General features: G+C 39.0%; 4 protein-coding genes and 1 long non-coding RNA gene across 7 annotated transcripts; 3 read left to right on the forward strand and 2 right to left on the reverse strand.

The window, feature by feature from the left end:
- LOC104700476 lies at window positions 18–779 on the forward strand. The gene is made up of 4 exons (XM_019227011.1): window positions 18–239; window positions 365–455; window positions 556–676; window positions 729–779. Exons 1-4 carry the CDS (start codon window positions 38–40, stop codon window positions 777–779), a joined length of 465 nt encoding a protein of 154 aa, XP_019082556.1. The 5' UTR covers window positions 18–37.
- Window positions 792–1811, forward strand: LOC104700477. Its single transcript, XR_753583.2, has 5 exons — window positions 792–849; window positions 975–1065; window positions 1166–1286; window positions 1386–1467; window positions 1564–1811. It is a non-coding gene; the product is annotated as an uncharacterized LOC104700477 (long non-coding RNA).
- Window positions 1955–2563, forward strand: LOC104704358. The gene has a single exon (XM_010420464.1). The coding sequence runs from the start codon at window positions 1955–1957 to the stop codon at window positions 2561–2563; it is 609 nt and encodes a 202-aa protein (XP_010418766.1).
- LOC104700478 (UDP-glycosyltransferase 87A2) lies at window positions 16837–18641 on the reverse strand. Of its 3 annotated transcripts, none has more exons than XM_010416000.2 (3): window positions 18049–18641; window positions 17155–17967; window positions 16837–17018 (listed from the first exon to the last, which is right to left on the reverse strand). In XM_010416000.2, exons 1-3 carry the CDS (start codon window positions 18542–18544, stop codon window positions 16984–16986), a joined length of 1344 nt encoding a protein of 447 aa, XP_010414302.1. In that variant the 5' UTR covers window positions 18545–18641; the 3' UTR covers window positions 16837–16983. The 3 variants fall into 3 exon arrangements, with proteins under 3 accessions (XP_010414302.1, XP_010414303.1, XP_010414300.1); XM_010416001.2 differs by having other exon boundaries at window positions 16837–17022; window positions 18049–18640; XM_010415998.2 differs by having other exon boundaries at window positions 16837–17967; window positions 18049–18640.
- On the reverse strand, window positions 21248–22456 carry LOC104700479 (LOB domain-containing protein 12-like). The gene is made up of 2 exons (XM_010416003.2): window positions 22192–22456; window positions 21248–21907 (listed from the first exon to the last, which is right to left on the reverse strand). The coding sequence occupies exons 1-2, from the start codon at window positions 22351–22353 to the stop codon at window positions 21479–21481; spliced, it is 591 nt and encodes a 196-aa protein (XP_010414305.1). The 5' UTR covers window positions 22354–22456; the 3' UTR covers window positions 21248–21478.

The following is a 22705-nucleotide window of genomic DNA, read 5'->3' on the forward strand; positions in this document are numbered from 1 at the left end:
CCTTCCCAAATTCGAACACGCTCTGCGTGATGGGGCTATGTATAGAATATCTGCGTTTGACGTCACTAGAAGCAACACCCGTTTTAAATTGTCGGATTTCCACTTTTCTATACGGTTCACAGCAGCAACTCTTTTTGAGGAGGTAGAAGAGTCTTTCTGTGTTATTCCAAAAGAGTTTTTCCGCTTAAGGACTCATGAAGAGTTAGTGTTGCTTGCAAACACCAATACGGAGCTCCCAGGTTTGTCTAAGTTTTCTAACTCTTAATATGTTGACTATCCTTGAAAAGTGTTTTAACTTTGTTGCATCTATAGTATATTTTCCTGGAAATTTAAAATTAAACTATATGGGTTTTGCTCTTATTAGATGTCATGGGCGAAGTAGTTTCCACCAAAGCGTATCGTAATGGGATGTCACAAACTTTGGAGAGGATGTTAGTTCATCTGCGTCTTCAAAGGTTTGCCCTCACTGTCTTTCATCAAATTCTCAAGATACAGAACTTCTCCTCTCCATTTAAGCATTTGATTACATTCACCACATGTTGCCTTTTGTTATAGTGGTCAGAATGTCCGTCTAAGTGCATTTGACGACCAGGCAACCTCAATGGAGAAAGTCTTTAGCAAGAATGATGAGGGGACTTATATACTCTTAGCGACCAATATAAACCCAAATATCTTTGTAGGTGAAGCAGTTCATGTTCATAATTATCTGACATCAATAAAATGTGCAGTTTGTTTTAAAATATTATGTCATTTCTAACCCAGCCATACTCTCCAGGTGAACTTTATCTNTCCGCTTAAGGACTCATGAAGAGTTAGTGTTGCTTGCAAACACCAATACGGAGCTCCCAGGTTTGTCTAAGTTTTCTAACTCTTAATATGTTGACTATCCTTGAAAAGTGTTTTAACTTTGTTGCATCTATAGTATATTTTCCTGGAAATTTAAAATTAAACTATATGGGTTTTGCTCTTATTAGATGTCATGGGCGAAGTAGTTTCCACCAAAGCGTATCGTAATGGGATGTCACAAACTTTGGAGAGGATGTTAGTTCATCTGCGTCTTCAAAGGTTTGCCCTCACTGTCTTTCATCAAATTCTCAAGATACAGAACTTCTCCTCTCCATTTAAGCATTTGATTACATTCACCACATGTTGCCTTTTGTTATAGTGGTCAGAATGTCCGTCTAAGTGCATTTGACGACCAGGCAACCTCAATGGAGAAAGTCTTTAGCAAGAATGATGAGGGGACTTATATACTCTTAGCGACCAATATAAACCCAAATATCTTTGTAGGTGAAGCAGTTCATGTTCATAATTATCTGACATCAATAAAATGTGCAGTTTGTTTTAAAATATTATGTCATTTCTAACCCAGCCATACTCTCCAGGTGAACTTTATCTTAATGCTACGTCTGGGAGCAAGTTTTATTCTGATGGAGACTTGACAACGACACAAGAGTTCGCTGAAAGGTATTGGAAGGGTTGTTTTAAAATCCCCTGTATTTCACTCACACATTCAATCTTAATATTCAACCTACACCAATGTCTAACTACACCACCAAACAGGCTGAAGGGGAGAGAAAAAGATGGCACCTCTTCAATCGCACCATATCATGGAGTACATATTAAGCATCAATCAAGGATCAATCATCATCAATGATTAGATCAATCACTAGCTAGTTAGTATCAAGGATTCTTCAAGATCAATTATCATCAATGATTAAATCAATTTCACGCTAGTTAGTATCTTCCAATTATGTAAATAGTATCATGTCTTTACTTTCTTCACAATACTCTATGAATGTCTATGTGTATATAAGTCGATCATTGTACTCAATAATATTCATCACTTTATACAAACATTTACATGGTATCAAGAGTCACTCACGATCTATAAATTTTATACAAAAAAAAATATATATATTTTTCTTTCTCCTCTATCTCTCTTCTCGACGCCATGGCTGAAACTCCTTCTGTTACTGATGTTCTTCTCACAACCGATGGTGCTCTTCTCACGATCAACATGACCAACGTTACCAAACTGCTTCCCACAAACTATCTCATGTGGAAGCCACAAGTACGTGCTCTTGTCACTGGCTATGGTCTACTTGGTTACCTTGATGGATCCACGACGATTCCACCATCAACAACCACCGTCAATAACGTTGACGTCCCTAACCCAGCTCTTGCGATCTGGAAAAGACAAGATGATCTTCTCTACAGAGCCCTCCTCGGTTCAATGTCTCTCTCTGTTCAACCTCTCCTCTCCAGGACAACCTCCTCTGCCGAGATCTGGTCTACTCTTGACGCCACCTATGCGAAGCCAAGTCGTGGTCACATCCAACAACTCCGCGATCAGTTGAAAGTCTGGAAGAAGGCTGATCGAACAATCGATGAGTACTTTCAAGGTCTCACCACACACTTTGACACCCTTGCCAATCTTGGTAAGCCTTTGGATCCTGAAGAACAAATTGAATTTATTCTTGATGGTCTATCTGAAGACTATCGTCCCATCATTGATCAAATTGAGAGTCGTGACGTCCCACCTACTCTCACGTATTCATGAACGCTTGCTTAACTGAGAAGCTAAGCTTCTCTCTGCCGCTGCTACTGTTCCCTCGCTTCTTCCTGTCACCGCCAATCTCGCTACGCAATGCAAAAACAACACTGACTACAACAACAATTCTCTCCATGGTTCTCATCACGGCTCCAACAGACAGCGCTCCAACAACTCCTCATCTCGGTCATGGCATTCAAACAACAACAACAATCGCAACTCTCGTCCATATCAAGGCCGATGTCAATTTTGCAATATTCAAGGTCACTCAGCTAAACGGTGTCCTCAACTCATTAATCGTCTCCAGTCCACCGATTCCTCCCAGACCAGTCCGTTTACGCCATGGCAACCTTGACATGGCCATCTGTTCCTCCTCCAACTCTGATCCATGGATTATGGACAGCAGTGCCACCCATCATCTTACGGCTGATCTCCAAAACCTATCCTTGCATCAACCATATACTGGTGGCAAAGATGTTTTGATTGGCGATGGTTCTGGCATCCCAATCATTCATACGGGTTCAACCTTTCTTTCAACTCTCTCAAAACCTTTTAAATTGAAGAATGTTTTATGTGTTCCCAATATTCACAAAAATCTCATTTCGGTGTATCGTCTTTGTAATGCTAATCAAGTGTCGGTGGAATTCTTTCCTGCTTATTTTCAGGTGAAGGATCTCAGCACGGGGGTTCCATTGCTTCTAGGCCGAACTAAAAATGCTTTGTACGAGTGGCCCCTATCGAAGTCTCATATTGCAGCGTTGTATGCATCTCCTGGTCCAAAGACGACACTCTCCTCATGGCATAATCGTCTCGGCCATCCATCTATCTCTATTTTACAGAATCTAGTCTCCGATTACTCTTTACCTTTACCTTCTACCGTCGCACCTATGTCTTGTTCGGAGTTTTTGATTAATAAAACGCACAAGTTGCCTTTTGCTTCCTCAACAATCTCTTCTATACGACCGCTACAATATATTTTTACTAATGTTTGGACATCCCCCGTTGTGTCTAGTGACAACTATAAGTATTATCTCATACTTGGTGATCACTATACACGGTAAACTTGGTTCTATCCTATGCGGAATAAGTTTGATGTTCGTGATATTTTTACCGCATTCAAAGCTCTTATCGAGAATCGGTTCATGGAGAAAATACAAAACTTGTACTCTGACAATGCTGGAGAATATATTGCGCTGCGACATTACCTCTTCTCTCACGGCATAGCTCATTTCACCTCACCACCTCACACCCCGGAGCATAATGGGATCTCTGAACGAAAGCACCGTCACATTGTTGAGACAGGTCTTACACTACTTTCACAAGCCTCCATGCCTATGTGATACTGGTCTTATGCTTTCTCCACTGTCGTGTACCTCATCAATCGCCTTCCTATACCACTTCTGGTAAATACATCCCCCTACAAGAAACTATTTACCACCGAGCCGAATTATACCAAGCTGCATGTTTTTGGGTGTGCTTGGTTCCCATGGCTGCGTCCCTATGTTGTGCACAAACTCGCTGCTCAATCTCGTCGTTGTGCTTTTGTGGGATATTCCTCGATTCAAAGCGCTTATTACTGCCTCGACCTCTCCTCTAGTCGTATATACACGTCGCGCCATGTGCAATTTCTTGAGTCTGAATTCCCTTTTCGCTCCTCCGCCGCATCTTCGGTTACGTCTAACTATGTCACTCCCGCCGTGTTGCCACTCGTACAATCATTACCCCCATGCTCCGTCCTTCACTCGTCTTCCATTGTACCATCATCGTCATCGATTCCTCCTCTTCCCGCTGCTGCTACTCCAACTCATTCCTCTTCGACTGCTGCCACATCATCGTCGGGATCTTAGGTACGTGATTCTATCTCTACCTCTCCTCCTTCTTCGTCTTCTCCTTCTTCCGCTGAGCGAACTGCTCCCACTGAAAATGGGCCACAACCCACGGCCCAAACGTTACAATCTTCTCAAAATTTGGCCCACAATCCAAATAGCTCTCAGCAGCCCCAAACACAAAATTCAGACCCATCGGTCCATTCCCAAAACTAACCAACTGACCAAAGTAACACTGAAACACAATCCCCTACCCGGTCTAATTCGTATTCGTCATCATCCTCTTCCCCGCCGGTCACAACAGTTGCTCCACCGCCGGTCAATCCACCTGCTCCAGCGCCTCATGCCAATAATCATCCTGTGTCTACACGAGCAAAGGTTGGTATCACCAAACCTAACAAGCGTTACTTACTAACAGCGACTCTTGCTTCCTCTGCTAGTGAACCTCTTACGGCGGTTCAAGCATTGAAAGATGATAAATGGAGACGTGCTGCGACAGCCGAGATCAACGCCCAAATATGTAATCATACGTGGGATTTGGTTCCGCCGCCTCCACCTAATGTCACTATTGTCGGTTATCGTTGGATATTCACCACAAAGTATCACTCCGATGGATCAGTCAGCCGTTACAAAGCTTGGTTAGTCGCCAAAGGCTATAATCAACAACCAGGTCTCGACTATGAGGAGACATTCAGCCCAGTTATTAAATCTACCACGATTCGCATTGTCCTCGGCGTCGCGGTTGACTGTGATTGAGTTATCCGCCAACTTGATGTCAATAACGCCTTCCTCCAAGGTCGTTTAACGGAAGAGGTATACATGTCTCAACCTCCTGGTTTTGTTGATTCCGATAAACCTCATCATGTTTGCAAACTTCGGAAAGCCATGTATGGTCTTAAGCAAGCCCCTCGCGCCTGGTATATGGAACTACGAAACTATCTCCTCTCTGTTGGTTTTGTCAATTCACTGGCCGATACGTCTTTATTTATTCTTCGTCGTGGTCGTTCCATACTGTATATGCTGGTATATGTCGATGACATAATTGTCACTGGCAATGACAATGCCCTTCTCTCGGAGATGTTGGAAAGTTTAGCCACACGCTTCTCTGTCAAAGATCATGAACCATTATCCTACTTTCTTGGCATAGAAGCAACAAGAACAGCTGCGGGATTGCATTTGAACCAGCGGAAGTATACTCTTGACCTCCTTGCACGTATGAATATGCTCAATGTTAAGCCCGTTCAGACTCCCATGGCCACTAGTCCGAAGCTTACACTTCTCTCTAGGTTTAAATTGAGTGATCCAAAGGAGTATCGCAGTGTTGTAGGGAGTTTACAATATTTGGCATTTACACGGCCTGACATATCAGATGCGGTAAATCGTTTGTCAAACGTTTACTTAGGTATCTTTGTGGAACGTTTACTCATGGTATATTTCTCCGTCGACATAATTCTCTTTCTCTTCATGCCTACTCGGATGCTGATTAGGCTGGGGACTCTGATGACTATGTCTCCACCAATGCTTATGTTGTTTACTTAGGTCACAATCCCATCTCCTGGTCCTCAAAAAAACAACGAGGCGTGGCTCACTCTTCCACCGAAGCTGAGTATCGCTCAGTTGCCAACACCAGTTCTGAGTTAATTTGGGTTTGTTCTTTGCTTCAAGAACTGGGTATCCGACTACCACAAGCTCCTACCATGTATTGTGACAATATGGGAGCGACTTACTTATGTGCGAATCCGGTTTTCCACTCCCGAATGAAACATATTGCTTTGGACTACCACTTTATTCGAGACCAAGTTCAATCTAGAGCGGTTCGTGTGGTTCATGTCAACACCAAGGATCAATTAGCCGATGCTCTAACGAAACCTCTCTCACGGCCTACCTTCACTTTGCTCACCAACAAGATTAGAGTTACGCCAAGCCCCTCCATCTTGAGGAGGTGTATTAAGCATCAATCAAGGATCAATCATCATATATGATTAGATCAATCACTAGCTAGTTAGTATCAAGGATTCTTCAAGATCAATCATCATCAATGATTAAATCAATCACACGCTAGTTAGTATCTTCCAATTATGTAAATAGTATCATGTCATTACTTTCTTAACAATACTCTAGGAATGTCTATGTGTATAAAAGTTGATCATTGTACTCAATAATATTCATCAGTTTATACAAACATTTACAGTACATAATGATGAGACCAGGGAAAGCTCTACCAAAGAACATGGACATGAGGAGCAGCTTGAACCAAAAGAAGCATTGGAGGAGCAGCTTGTACCAGCGGAAGCATTGGAGGAGGCATTAATCGTTCTGGCGGGTCCTCTTACCAGATCAAAATCCAGAAGGTTCAACCAAGCTATCAATGGACTAATCCATGAGCTGGACACGAAGCAGGACGATGTGGTTCAAACCATTTGGACGTTGCTCAAAGCTCAAGGTGTTCGATAAAGGGTTAAGTGTTGCTTATGCACTCTTTTTCCCTTGTCAAGTTTTGTCCCATTGGGTTTTCTTGACAAGGTTTTTAATCAGACATAAGTAGCACTTCCAAAGCCCCCTTTGCCAACCCAATTCGTGGTCCAAGGCCCATCTCTTTGTCTTGGCCCATTTTCTATTTTTCTCTTGTTCAAACTTTGTATTTATTGTTTTTGTATTTTCCTAGGCATTGTGCATGAGCTTGACTTTATAATGCTCTTGCATGATTTCCTAGGCATTGATTTCTCCCTTCTCTCCTCTTCTCTTTCCTCCCCCTTCTCCTATAAAAAGACAATGTAGTTCTCATTTGTTTCTCATCAAACATTTTAATCAAAAACCTTCTTTCCATTGTTTGATCAGAGAAGTGTGTAGTATCTTCTCAACTCCTTTACTTCTTAGTGTGTCATATCTAAGTTGTAATCAAGCATGTAGTCTAAGAGATCTTCATCTCTCTTAGAAGTACACTTCATTCTTCCCCTTCAATCTGCTGCAATCATCCCCTTTCACCTTCACCGCCGTTCATCTCTCCATTCCGCTGCATCTTTCACCCATCCTTCAACATCATTTCGTTCATTCCTCTTCAAGACCTTGCAAAGTGTGTTCTTTGAGTCTATTATTTTTACAAATTGATTATGGAATTTTTGGATTCGTTTTCATATTTTTCCAAATCTGTTTTCTAGTTACGTGTTTTTTGGAACAATTTACTTGTTGGATCTTTGATTTTATTTTCAGGTACCATGGTGACATCTGAAGAGGAAGAGTCATCCACCTCTAGCCTGGAAAAGAGAATCATGAAATCAGTCACAGCAGCTATGTCAACGATGCTCAGTAAAAAACTAGGCGCTCTACACTTGAATCAAGTCAACCCAGAAGCAAATCAGCAACAAAGGCAGAAGCAGGCGGAACCAAGGCTAAATGATGAGACAAGAGAGTACTACAGTCACGCCTCTTCTCACAGTAGTCAACGCAGACGTCGACGAGACAGACCGCAACCTAGAGATCCATTGGGAGGTTTAAAATTCAAGATTCCTGCTTTCCATGGAACCAGCAACCCAAATACTTATTTGGAGTGGGAGCAGAAAATTGAGTTAGTCTTTGTTTCTTAAGAGGTCACTGAGGACAACAAGGTTAAAGTTGCTGCTACTGAGTTCTATGACTACGCATTAAGTTGGTGGGATCAACTTGTTACCAGCCGCAGACGTGCCGGAGAAATTCCGATCGAAACATGGAACCAGCTGAAAGCCGTGATCTACATCAGTGCTTGAGGAATTTGATTCAAGGAAGCAAGTCAGTCGAGGAGTACTTCAAGGAAATGGAAACCCTTATGCTAAGAGCTGATATTCAAGAAGATGGAGAAGCTATCATGTCTCGATTCATGGGAGGTCTTAACCAAGAAATCCAAGACCGTCTAGAAACCCAGCACTATGTGGAACTTGAGGAGATGCTTCACAAGGCAGTCATGTTCGAACAGCAAATCAAAAGAAGGAATTCCCGATGCAGCTACAACACCGCCAAGACCAACTACAGCTCGGGAAAACCAAGTTATCAAAAGGAGGAAAAGTCCGGCTACCAAAAAGACTACAAGCCATTCGTCAAGCCACACCGCTAGATTCAGACTCAAAAGGAAAGGGTAAGGAGGTGATCACAAAGGTAAGGGATATTCGATGCTTTAAGTGTCAAGGACTTGGGCATTATGCAAGCAAGTGACCCAACAAAAGAATCATGGTCCTTAAAGATAATGGCGAAGTAGAATCTGAAGAAGAGCGTTTGGAAAACGACTCTTTGGAAGAGGGTTTGGAAGCCCCCACTAAAGGAGAGTTGCTTGTTGCGAGGAGATCTTTGAGTGTTCTAACTAAGGCTGAGGATCAAACGCAAAGGCAAAACTTGTTTCACACGCGATGCTTGGTCAAAGATAAGGTATGTAGTTTAATTATTGATGGTGGCAGTTGTACTAATGTTGCGAGCAGGACTATGGTTGAGAAGCTTGGCTTAGAAGTGCTTAAATATCCGAGACCATATGCGCTCCAATGGCTTAATGAAGAAGGTGAGATGTCCGTCAAGGAACAAGTCAAGGTGCCTCTTTCAATTGGTAAGTATCAGGACAAGATCCTGTGCGACATACTACCGATGGACGCTAGCCACATTCTTCTTGGACGTCCATGGCAATCAGACCGACAAGTTGTCCATGATGGTTTCACTAATCGACACACCTTCGAACACAATGGCCAAAAAACGACTCTCATTTCGATGACCCCACATGAAGTCTATCTAGACCAGCTAAGCATGAAACAACAGGCCACCAAACCAACCGAACCAATCGATACCAAGGGTAAGAACAAGGTAAGTAATAATAGTTTACTCTTTGTTTACAAAGAAACTCTTGCTTGTTCAACTAACCCCGAACCGGTGCTACCGAGAAAGATTAATTTGGTTTTGCAAGAATATAAGGACGTGTTTCCGGAGGACAATCCCATTGGTTTACCGCCCATCAGAGGGATCGAGCATCAAATCGACTTTGTACCGAGAGCCGCTCTACCGAACCGACCAGCTTACCGCACCAACCCAACCATAACAAAAGAACTCGAGAGACAAGTGAACGAGCTTATGAACAAAGGACATATTCGAGAAAGCATGAGTCCATGTGCCATTCCGGTTTTACTAGTACCAAAGAAAGATGGGAGCTGGCGAATGTGCGTGGACTGCCGAGCCATCAATAATATTACGGTTAAGTATCGCCACCCTATCCCTCGATTAGATGATATGCTTGATGAATTTCATGGTTCTAGCATCTTTTCAAAAATTGATCTTAAAAGTGTTTATCATCAAATCCGGATGAAAGAAGGTGATGAGTGGAAAACGGCTTTTAAAACCAAACATGGGTTATATGAATGGTTAGTCATGCCGTTTGGGTGAACTAATGCGCCTAGCACTTTCATGAGATTGATGAATCATGTCCTTAGGAAGCATATTGGAATATTTGTTGTGGTTTATTTTGATGACATCTTGGTTTATAGCAAGAACTTAGAGGATCATGTCATGCATCTTAAACTCGTTTTGGATTTGCTTCGAAAGGAAAAGCTTTATGCGAACTATAAGAAGTGAAACTTTTGCATAGATAATCTTGTTTTCCTAGGCTTTGTTGTGAGTGCAGATGGAATCAAGGTAGATGAGGAGAAAGTCAAGACAATCAAAGAATGGCCAAGTCCTACAAATGTGAGCGAGGTGAGCAGCTTTCACGGTTTAGCAGGATTCTACCGACGGTTTGTCAAGGATTTTAGCACCATTTCCGCCCCGCTTACGGAAGTCATTAAAAAGGATGTTGGATTCAAATGGGAAGCTGCACAAGAAAATGCCACCCAAGCCTTGAAAGAGAAGCTTACTAATTCTCATGTTTTAATTCTTCCAAACTTTATGAAAACTTTTAAGATTGAGTGTAATGCCTCCGAGATAGGTATTGGAGCTGTTTTGATGCAGGATCATAAGCCCATAGCTTTCTTCAGTGAGAAGCTAGGAGGAGCGACACTCAACTATCTGACCTACGACAAGGAGCTTTACGCATTGGTCCGAGCATTACAAACTTGGCAGCACTATCTATGGCCAAAGGAGTTCGTCATTCATACTAACCACGAGTCTCTCAAGCACTTAAAGGGTCAACAAAAGCTCAAAAAACGTCATGCGCGGTGGGTCGAATTCATAGAAACTTTCCCATATGTGATCAAGTACAAAAAAGGTAAAGATAATGTTGTAGCCGACGCATTATCTCGCAGGTATGTTTTGCTTACTTCTTTGGATGCAAGATTACTGGGTTTTGAGCAGATAAAAGACTTGTATGCTAATGATTCTGATTTTAGCAAAATATTTCAATCTTGTGAGAAGTTTGCCTTTGGGAAATATTATCGCCATGAGGGTTATTTGTTCTTTGAAAATAGACTTTGTGTGCCTCACTCTTCTTTGCGAGAATTGTTTCTAAGGGAAGCTCATGGTGGTGGTTTAATGGGACACTTTGGAGTTGCTAAGACATATAAGGTGATGCAAGAACACTTCCATTGGCCAAACATGAAAAGAGATGTTGAATGACTATGTGAACGGTGCGCGACTTGTAAACAAGCTAAGCCTAAGGTTCAATCCCACGGTTTGTATACCCCTTTACCTATTCCTATGCATCCTTGGACTGATATATCTATGGATTTTGTGGTTGGATTGCCTAGGACTAGGGCTGGTAAGGATTCTATCTTTGTGGTGGTTGATCGTTTTTCTAAAATGGCGCATTTTATTCCATGTCATAAAACTGATGATGCATCTCATGTTGCTAGCTTGTTCTTTAGGAAAGTTGTTCATTTGCATGGCATACCTAAGACCATAGTTTCTGATCGTGACACTAAGTTCCTTAGTTATTTTTGGAAAACTTTGTGGTCTAAGTTAGGAACTAGATTGCTTTTCTCTACTACATGTCATCCGCAAACTGATGGTCAAACTAAAGTTGTGAATCGAACCTTGTCTACATTGTTGTGTGTGCTCATTAAAAAGAACCTTAAGACTTGGGAAGATTTCTTGCCGCATGTTGAATGTGCTTATAATCATTCTATGCATTCTGCGACTAAGTTTTCTCCATTTGAAACTTTTTATGGGTTCAACCCCACATCTCCTTTGGATCTAATGCCTTTACCTTTGAGTGAGAGATTAAGTTTTGATGGCAAGAAAAAGGCCGATTTAGTAAAACAGGTTCACAAAAAGGCTAAAGAAAATCTTGAGGCCCGGACGAAGCTTTATGAGAAGTATGCGAACAAAGGGCGTAAAGAAGTCATCTTCAATGAGGGTGATCAAGTGTGGGTTCATCTTAGGAAGAAGCCTTTCCCGGAGGAGCGAGCATCCAAACTAATGCCAAGGATTGATGGACCGTTCAAAGTGCTCAAAAGAATCAACAACAATGCCTACCAACTCGATCTCCAAGGTAAGTACAAAGTTAGTGGCAGTTTCAATGTTTCTGATCTTCTTCCTTATTGAGCAGATAATTCGGATTTGAGGTCAAATCCTTTTCAAGTGGTAGAGGATGATGAGACCATGGAAAGCTCNTTTAGTTAAACAGGTTCACAAAAAGGCTAAGGAAAATCTTGAGGCCCGGACGAAGCTTTATGAGAAGTATGCGAACAAAGGGCGTAAAGAAGTCATCTTCAATGAGGGTGATCAAGTGTGGGTTCATCTTAGGAAGAAGCCTTTCCCGGAGGAGCGAGCATCCAAACTAATGCCAAGGATTGATGGACCGTTCAAAGTGCTCAAAAGAATCAACAACAATGCCTACCAACTCGATCTCCAAGGTAAGTACAAAGTTAGTGGCAGTTTCAATGTTTCTGATCTTCTTCCTTATTGAGCAGATAATTTGGATTTGAGGTCAAATCCTTTTCAAGTGGTAGAGGATGATGAGACCATGGAAAGCTCGACCAAAGAACATGGACATGAGGAGCAGCTTGAACCAGAGGAAGCATTGGAGGAGCAGCTTGTACCAGCGGAAGCATTAGAGGAGGCATTAATAGTTCCGGCGGGTCCTCTTACCAGATCAAAATCCAGAAGGTTCAACCAAGCTATCAATGGACTAATCAAGGAGCTGGACAAGAAGCAGGAAGATGTGGTTCAAACCATTTGGACATTGCTCACAGCTCAAGGTGTTCGGTAAAAGGTTAAGTGTTGCTTATGCACTCTTTTTCCCTTGCAAGTTTTGTCCCATTGGGTTTTCTTGACAAGGTTTTTAATCAGACATAAGTAGCACTTCCAAAGCCCCCTTTGCCAACCCAATTCGTGGTCCAAGGCCCATCTCTTTGTCTTGGCCCATTTTCTATTTTTCTCTTGTTCAAACTTTGCATTTATTGTTTTTGTATTTTCCTAATTGTGCATGAGCTTGATTTTGTTAATGCTCTTGCATGATTTCCTAGGCATTTATTTCTCCCTTCTCTCCTCTTCTCTTTCCTCCCCCTTCTCCTATAAAAAGACAATGTAGTTCTCATTTGTTTCTCATCAAACATTTTAATCAAAAATCTTCTTTCTATTGTTTGATCAGAGAAGTGTGTAATATCTTCTCAACTTCTTTACTTCTTAGTGTGTCATATCTAAGTTGTAATCAAGCTTGTAGTCTAAGAGATCTCCATCTCTCTTAGAAGTACACTTCATTCTTCCCCTTCAATCCGCTGCAATCATCCCCTTTCACCTTCACCGCTGTTCATCTCTCCATTCCATTGCATCTTTCACCCATCCTTCAACATCATTTCGTTCATTCCTCTTCAAGACCTTGCAAAGTGTGTTATTGGGAGTAGATCCTCATCCAGGAGTCTATCACATAAGAATGAACATGTATCCATTAAAAAACTCAGTCAGTTTGTTGCCGCTGCTAATCCACAGGTGTTTTCTCCCATATTATCTTCCTTATTTTTTTGGTTATAGTACAACATTACTGCGACATTAACAACATCATATTTTTTTGGGTTCTGTTTAATTATAGGAAGCTGAATTTCTGTGCACCGCAACAGTGACGGACATACAAACTCAGCGTGGGTGGAGTTACATTTCTTGTGCAGAGTGTGGCACAAAAATGGTGAAGCAGGAGGCGTCCCTAGCATGCAATAACTTCAAGTGCCGCTCAACATCAGCAATTGGAGATATCAAGTAATATTACTAACAACACCACAAAGCTCAATTATTTATTTTTAAAGCCATTCATTTGATTTCTAACCATTTTCTACTTCACTCTGTCATAATATGCAAGATACCATGTGGACCTGGTCGTTCACGATGGCAAAACTAGCGGCGTCTTTGTCGCCTTTGATAAAGACATGGTGAAGTTAACCAACATACAAGCAAATGGTATCTATATATCCACTCATCTTTTAACGTTTTCTCAGTTTTTTCCCTCATCTACCACCTATCACTCACTCTTTCTTCCTTATTCTTTTTTTTTTCAAGGCTGACGCTCATCAAAACTCCGAAACTGAAGCATCAATTTCTCAAACTAGTCTCTGATATTGTTGGGAAGAAATTTACATTCCAACTTAAGCTTACTACTTTCAACTTCACTCCACACCACCAGTTATTTACTATTTCTCGAATTTTTTAGACTTTGGAAGAGGCACCTAGCCCAAACTTCCGAGAGGTAATGGTTCAGACAACATATATTTCTTCCTCGAGAGGTATCCCCTCATTGTTTTTTTCACTATTTATTAACATTAGTACAGGCTGAAAGTTCTGTGGAATTAGCAGCACAATCTCCAGCTAGCAGTCCAACACGTCTGAAACTTAAAAACACACGTTCAGCTAGCAATTGACCCGCGCTATGCGCGGTAGTTAGATGAAGGTGTATTCTGGGTTTTGTTGTGTATTTTATTTTATTTTGTTACGTAAAGTCATGTTTACGTTTGTTGTTGTATTTGATTTTGGTTGCTTATGTTGTTTTGTATATATTTTATATAGAAATAGGTTTTGCAGTAAGTATAATTTAGTATGCTGTTTTTTCTAAAAAAAATTGAGATCATCTTGTGTGTGTTTTTGGTTTTTCAGATTTTTCAAGTAAAGTCTAGAAATCTCTAAAACTCAGGAGAATCGTTTTCTCTCTTCTTTTTCTCTTTTTTCCACGCATTAGCACATCCTGCATTAGGAAGAAAATTGTAAAAAAATTAGTATATAATTGTAGATGAAATTAATTTAAATCTCTATATATCTATCAAATAGTTGCAAACTAAAATGAAAGAGACAATTACATAAGTTTTAAATAGAAATTACATAAGAGATTTGAGGTTTGTTAACTTTCTCATTGATTTTGCACATATGAATTTGTTGATATCAAATCTCTTAGAGAAAACCGTAAGATCCTAATCATCTCATTTGGCATCTCGGCATTTGGATCATGTAGATTAAAGAGAGGTTCCACATTCACGACTTCACCCATTATGTCTGTTAAAAAAAAACCAAATATTTGTATAAAATTATTGATTACAGAAAGAAGAAAAAATATAAGAATGTACAAATACGATTATATATTAAAAACATACCTAATGGGAGATTTCTCACAGCATGATATCCTTCGAAAACTCTATCAAACCTTTCGAGATCAAAAAAGTGATTGTTGGAAATCACTGCTGAGTTCTCAACGGTGGTTTCATTGATGGACATGATCCTGTAATCACAATAAGACGGCTCGGTCATTGTAACAGACAGAAAAAGTTGAAAATATTTTCCAATCATTTTCTTCTATTTGATGATCAAATGTTTCGAACATATCTTCAGTAATCTTTGTTTCAGTCACCCTATACCAAATGAACAAAACAATTACTGAAACATATGTTGCTAATTGTTAAACTAATCTAAATGATATTAACAGGTAAATATCTATATACTTACAAATGCATCACACATAATTAGTTGAATTGTGGCATTTTCCTGAGTAACTTTCCTCCATACCTTCATTTGAATCTTCCAGCCAGATCTCCATGAATGTAGATCTTTGACTCTATCATATTCACCCATTTCTCTTGAAAAATGTTATAAAATTTTTCGGGGAAAATATTTGAAGAAGATATCTTCACAAATGACATGTATTGCTTTCTTTTATAGGCAAAAACCAGATACTAAGTGTTACGACGTTTTGTTACTAAATATAATAGAGATATTGCAGAAGATTTTATAACAGTTTTGATTCGCTCATATCTTGGCTCAATATTCTTTTACATATATCATAGCAATACTTTATAGGAAAACCTATTTGTATATAAAATATCCAACAAAACAACATAAGCTACCAAAATCAAATGCAACAACAAACGTAAATATGGCTTTACGTAACCAAAAAAATAAAATACACAACAAAATCCAGAATACACCTTCATCTAACTACCGCGCGTAGCGCGGGTCAATTGCTAGTATTACATATAATTAAGAAAATATACTAAATGTATTTATGTCATATTTGTAACTCTCAAATAGTTTATGTAACTCCTGTAACAATGAAAGAGAGGCATTTAGTTTGTAATGTTGTAAAAAAAATTACCTTTACCTTATAGATATAAAACTGTATATAGTGTATTTATTGCCCAAATATATAATGAATTTGACATATGCTTTTAACTACAATTTTTCTTATAAATAGGAAGACACACATCTTACTAAATACTAACCTTCGTAATTTTTTGTATCTATCTAACATTGCCTTAAATTATTTCTTAGTCATTTTTGTAGGTTAAAAGATTCCTAAATTTTAATTTGTATGCATCATATTCTATTATGTGTATAAGAAGCTTGACTGGTTTATATGATATATACAATTAAAATATGATATATATATATATATGGTTAGTTTTAAAATAAGAGGAAATTTTCAAATTTCATTCATCTAAAATTTTCTTCATTTATACTTTTTTAGATGTTGGAGTGGTTATAGGAGACCTTGAAATGGTCCAAACGAAAGTGACATATATAAGAAGAACATGGTGAATGTTCAATATGTCTTGAAGATCTAAAAAGAGAAAACCATAAATACTCTACTATGCAATCACAAATTCCACCATAAATGTATAATAAACTTCATCTATCTGTAGAACACAATTATTCTAAGCTTAGTATATTTTTTTATTAATAAAGCATCATGATTTGTTACTTTTACTTATTCAATAAAGGAACAAGTTAAAACAATTATAGCTCAAGTAATACCAAACAAAAAAACACCCCCCAAAAAAAACAGTATATATTAAAAATAATCATTACTAAATTAACAATTAAAAATTAATAATTTCTAAAATTACAAAAAAAAAATTCCAAAAAAATGTGAACTAAACCCGTGCTACGCACGGGACGACTACTAGTAATTTATAAGTTTGTATCGCAAAAGTAGCAATTTCAAAGGGATGCGCTTTCTCTTGCGTTGGGGTCTTCAAAGTTATATCGCACAGTACAATGGCAAAGGCTTCTTTCATTCTTTGCAGTGAATCACGAGACAACAAGTATGAGAAATTATCGTCAATATTGCACGTTGTCATGTCATACCTACAGATACTCAACAAAACTTGACCATTCTGCTCTTGTTTCGACATCACAAAAGTTTGTTACTGATAAAAAAACATGTGGTATCTTATTCGACCGTCCTAGTTTTTAGTGTATCTCTTTATTACTTGAAGTCTCGAATTCTAACTTCAATAAGACATAACAAGATTTATAACTATTAGTTGTAATAACAATGTGCCGAACAACAAAAGCTCATTGAGCCTTAATTTGTATTGGTAATACCCCTAACGAAAGCGTCAATGTTAGAAACAGACGAACCTCTTTCCGCAACAGCTCCTCGACTGATCTCACTGAGGTCACAAGCCCTTCTTCTCATCTCCTTCCCTTCTTCACTCTCTCTATCCATAAACCTCTTCACTACTTCCTTAATCTCCTCTCTCCCTATCAACAACTTCTCCTCCTTCCTCTCGATCCTCATTCCGACTCTCCAGTCCTCAACAATCATCTTCGCGTTCAGAAGCTGATCCCAAAACAACGGAAACGCCAGCATCGGTGTACCCGAATATATCCCTTCCAATGTTGAGTTAAACCCACAATGCGTCCAAAACCCGCCTACAGATTTGTGACACAGCACACGCAGCTGATCGCACCAGCTCACCACTACACCTGAGCTACCTTCAAAAGCCTCCTTTAGCTTCGACTCACCCCCACGAGCCACCCATAGAAACCGGACTCCACTCTCTCTCACTCCTTTCACTATCTCCTCAATCTGAGCTTCAGAGACCGAAAGAAAACTCCCCTGAGATATATAAATCACAGAACCTACCGGTTGCTCATCAAGCCACCGGATGTAATCGGGTTCGCTACCCTCATTCCCAACGCATAGTTCTTCAAATGGTATTAAAGGACCGATAGCATAAACCGGGATATCGAGCTTGGAGGTGAAAGCCTCAATGGCTTTAGGTTCAAGTTCACAAGCAGTAGTGAAGAGAAGACACTTAGCTCTCGGGAGCTCATCAAAACACAACTTAGCTTTCTTGAAGAGTAGGTGGCTGTAACCCTCAGATATCGGAGGCAAATCCCGTAGTTTTGTTGGAGATAAACCGGGGACATAATCAACAGTTTCATCACCTTTAAATTATAGAACAAACCAAGATTCAAGAAGAAACCATATAGAGGAGCCGTTCGAGAGGCTAATTCAGTGATGTTTACCTGATGGTTCGGTCAGAGCATGGCCGTGACTTACGAGTAGATCAGCGTGAAGAAAGAACGAGAGAATCGTGGCCGACATGGTCCAGAGAGAAACCACCGGAATATTCCGTTTTGTACCGACACGTACTGCCCATATAACGTAAGTGTCGGCGATGATTGCACTAGGAGGCGGCGAATTGAGTCGGTCAAGAACCCTCTCGAACGGCTCCTCTAATCTTGTGTAGACGGCATCAATGAAGCCGATGAAGTCTTTGGCCCGGACGAGCTCGGAGGGGATGAGATTCGGGAGAGTTGCGAAGTGGATCCGGTCGGGTTTCTGGTCGGATCCGATGAACCCGAGCCATTCTTCAGTGACGACGAAAGTAACGTGGAGGTCAGGGTATCGACGGACGAGGCGTTTGCAGAGGTTCATCATTGGGTTGATGTGGCCTCGACCAGGATAAGGCATGGCCACCACGTGGCGGAATTGGTTTGGTGATGATTCAGTTGGATCCATCGGGTGCGAAGTGTATGACTCTGGTTCGTGTGAGTGAAGAAAGTATATAATAAAAAAAGGTGGTCAAACTTTTGGTTATTGGTGTGCCGTACACGGCGTCTGACCCTTTTAAAGGCAAAAGCGATTACAAAATTCGATTTTTCTATCATTCGTCTCCTATAAAGGCAGACAATTTTTGTTTTGTGTGGAGGGGTAAGATTTGGCTACCGAACACCGATTTGGTATTGTAGTATAGTTTAGTGACAGACTGGTTGGAGTGGTATATATAACTGGTCGGACCGAGTTTTTCAAAAAAAAAAAAACTATGGTTACAGAAATGAAAGCATACATATTTTATAATTTCTTTGTTAATTCTTCACTATAATCGTTTGTTTTGGTATATTATGGAGTCATTTTATAATATTTAAATATTTAAACTAATGATTGTATCATTTTTTGTAAACTTTTATGTATAGATAATAAACAAAGAGAGGTTTTCTTCTTCATTTTTCTGTCGATAGAGCACACGGGATCTTTTACTCGATTATGAACAAGTGGAGTCAGACTGTAATGCTTAGGGATAGCGTCAAGGTGAACAAAATATAAAGAGATTCTATTAAAATTAGAAAATACCAGTAAACTAGAAAAAACAAACTCTAACTAGTTAAAATTTTGTAAACCCAATATTTATCACTTTTAAGATTTTAACTCAACCCGGACTATGAAAAAGAGATGGTTCTCGGTCAAACTGATCGAACCTACCGGTTTGATCCGTTTTTTAAAACCTTGGTTTAACGAAGAAAAGTGTCAGACACTCAGACCCCAAAGAGAAATTAGATTCGTCCTTCTTTTAGTCCGGGTATAAATAAACTCATCATGTCAAAACAATGGAGGTGGTCCACTTGTCCAAACATTGTTTAAAAAGTGAAAGTCACCAATTACCAAATCCGAAGCCATAATTGTTAAATTGTTCTTTCTCAGACTAAACAAAGGCAAACACTAATAGTAATGGGCCTCTATATATATCTCGTCCCATCGATGGGTTTGCTGCATTATCTTTTTTCTTTTTCTCTTTCAAACTCTAATTTGGGAAGGGGACCATGGTCGACGACACTCAGATATAATTTCTTCAATGATGTTGTGGTATGTCCTCCGTAAGTACTCGTCCCGGGCATGTTGTATTTGCATTCATGCATGTTCAGATGAGAAGATGAATTAAATTAAATTTAGTATTTACTAAATAAGAAAGAGTTTACAGTCTATATTTTTTTGAAAAAAGACTTCGTCAGGCGATTTGTATTAGCTGATAATATATGTTTTCCATAGGCGATTTGTATTTTTTTTTATGGTCTAGGTAGGTACCACATTCTGTCCAGAAGGCTTTTTACATTAAGATTTTAGGTTCTCTATTATAATCACAAACTTAAGTTAATTATTAATTAACATGCTTCTGTCATGTAAACAATTTAAAAATCGCCTATGTGAAAATATATTTTGTTTCAACTTCAGAGCCAGAATTCGTTAGCGCACCAACGGGAAAGTTCGTTGAGGTGTGCATAAATTAAGTAAAGGCAACAATGTGGATTTCTTTGTAAAATCTTAACTTTTTCTGCCATTGTAATCATATAATTTTGTCTAATCACACCCTCTCAGCTTCTTGTTAAAATTAACCTATGTTTGCCAAATAAGAAAACAGTTCACACATGGCCAAGAAAATAAATTTGCTCACGTGCATGGAGCACATGCACGTCTACGTGTAATTAATTAGATGTATACATGCGTCTAACTTACTAATTTCTAGTATACTATACAAATTAAGAGAAGGCTTTTCAACAAACTAACTAAGAAGTTGTTACGCGTAAAGTTAAAGATAGAGTATTTATCTCAATAATTACTCAATAATTATATCATACCATATACATTATATGATTATGACAGTTATAAGTTCTCTGGCGTGGTACGATCGTCAAAAACAAGTTAAAGGTATTTGAAAATTTTAGATCATTGCAATTTGAAAGAAATTGATCGATTATTTTTAGTCATCAGATTCTTTCCCATGTCGACAGCGACGACAGGCAGTATTTTGATAATTTTATTTCGACTACTGATCACATGAACACTAGCAATAGATAACATAATCAAATTCAACACCACCACCTCCTCTTTTTCTAATTTAATTTTGGTGAATTAAAATCTATATATTTATATAAATGGATTAGTACAAAAGCAACAGTAGAGGCGACTTTATGTTCTAACGTGTAGCTTATGATTAATCAAATCAAGTCGGTCGAATAAATCTATTGAGAGTCAAATCGTAAAGGTTGAATCATGTAGATTGCAACTTGAGGTTTTTATTATTACTTCGATTTCAACTTCAGTTTATCGCAAGTAGAAACAAAAACAACATTTTTAGTATATAGTAAAGTTGATTCTCGAAAAAGTATAGTGTTGTTTTTGCATGTGTAGGACTTTAATTAACATAAGTTTAATAAAGATATTTAATATCTGAGACTTTAGTCTATTCTTAAACTAATCCATAAAAACCATATTGTAATTTCCTCTTAATTTGAACGCGACAAAGTTTTGAGTCGGTTTGCTTGAGAAAAAAGTGTAGTTGGTACTTGGTAGAGCAATTTCTTGGAGACTTAAAATAAAATAAAATTTGGATTGGAATTAGATCTAATTTTCACTGTTCAAACGATAAGGAAAAGAAAAATTTGGAAGTGAGAAACCAAATTATATAAGAGAAAAAAGGAAGAAGAACAAAAAAAACAGATCTCTAATCCTAAAGCTTCTCTAACTACATCTCATCACCATCACATGCATGCATTTAACCTTTTGACTTATACTACTTTCCTTACACGAAACCTGTTCCCATATTCTCTTTTTCAACATAGCCAAGAAGTAAACTTGTCGAAACTTCACTGAGTTTTTTAACCAAAGAAAATTAATAAACTAAGTCCAAAGAGATTCTTGCTTAAGAGGGTCTTGCATTTGCATTTGCATCTGCATTTGCATTATGCTGCTTGGAGATGCAAAGTTAGAGTTGAACTGCCCAGAAGACATGGCATAACCTAAGTTGTTATTGGTGTTGTTGTTGTTGCTGCAGTTATTGATGTTGTTGTTGTTGTTTTGTAGCAAGAGAGCCTTGTGTTCTTGGTCTAGTTCAAGAACTTGATGATGAGACTGTAAGGTTGGCTCATTTTGCATCTGAATGCAAAGAATCTCGGCTTGAGCCACTGCTAGTTGCATCTGAAGCTGCGAGACTTGGTTTTGTAAGTAGGAGATTGCTCCTACGCATCCGTATACCGGATCTCTAACTCGTGCGTTTGCTTCGAAAACCAGACTATTCACCGCGTCAGCTCTTTGATGAACCGGTAGCTCCTGTGAAAATTTATATAAACCATGTAACCATTTTTTATATATAACATTCTAGGTAGCATGCATAAATTCAGAATAATATCAAAGTTAATAAGGGTTGTTGGAGTAAAATATGTTTATATGTATTAAAGAAGTTTGGTATTTGACCAAACACTCACTGAATGTTTTGGTAGAGAGAGGGGACCAAACACCCACTTAAAGAAGCATATGCAAAATGTTTAAAGCTTTCAACGAAACAAGATAACCAAAATAGAATATAGTTATGGGGAAATGGGAAAGAGATGAACCTGCAACATTTTGCTAACGTTACTTGCTCCGAAGACCTTATGAACAATGGCAAATTTGTGAGGATCGTCAGGAGGAAAATAAGGAGCAAAGATGCAATCTTTTGCACAGCGTCGTCGAAGAAGCTTACACGAAGCACATGGCGATGATCCCGGACCGGCCATATTCTACTATGATCAGGATCACACCAATAACAGGAGTTGGAATTCTTACAAGTTACTAAGTATGGAGTTCTCTTGTACTTTGAGAATAGCGAAGGAAGAAAGAAAAGCTTAGAGTTAAAGGGAGAGAGTTGTGAGAGGTGTGTATTTATAATAGGTTTTTGAAGGCTTTCTTCTAGAGAGAGCGAGGTTGGTGTTCACATGTGTTCATTTAATTCTAACTTTAAATGTTTTTTTTCTTTTAACGTCTTAACTTAAATGGTGTATATATTTTTATTTAACTTGAATATGAAAACACTACCTATAGTTATATTGTATCCCTGTAGTTTTCATATTCTTCTTAGGACAAGTTATA

This window comes from Camelina sativa, chromosome 7, assembly GCF_000633955.1.
Source record: "Camelina sativa cultivar DH55 chromosome 7, Cs, whole genome shotgun sequence".
Classification (NCBI taxonomy): domain Eukaryota; kingdom Viridiplantae; phylum Streptophyta; class Magnoliopsida; order Brassicales; family Brassicaceae; genus Camelina; species Camelina sativa.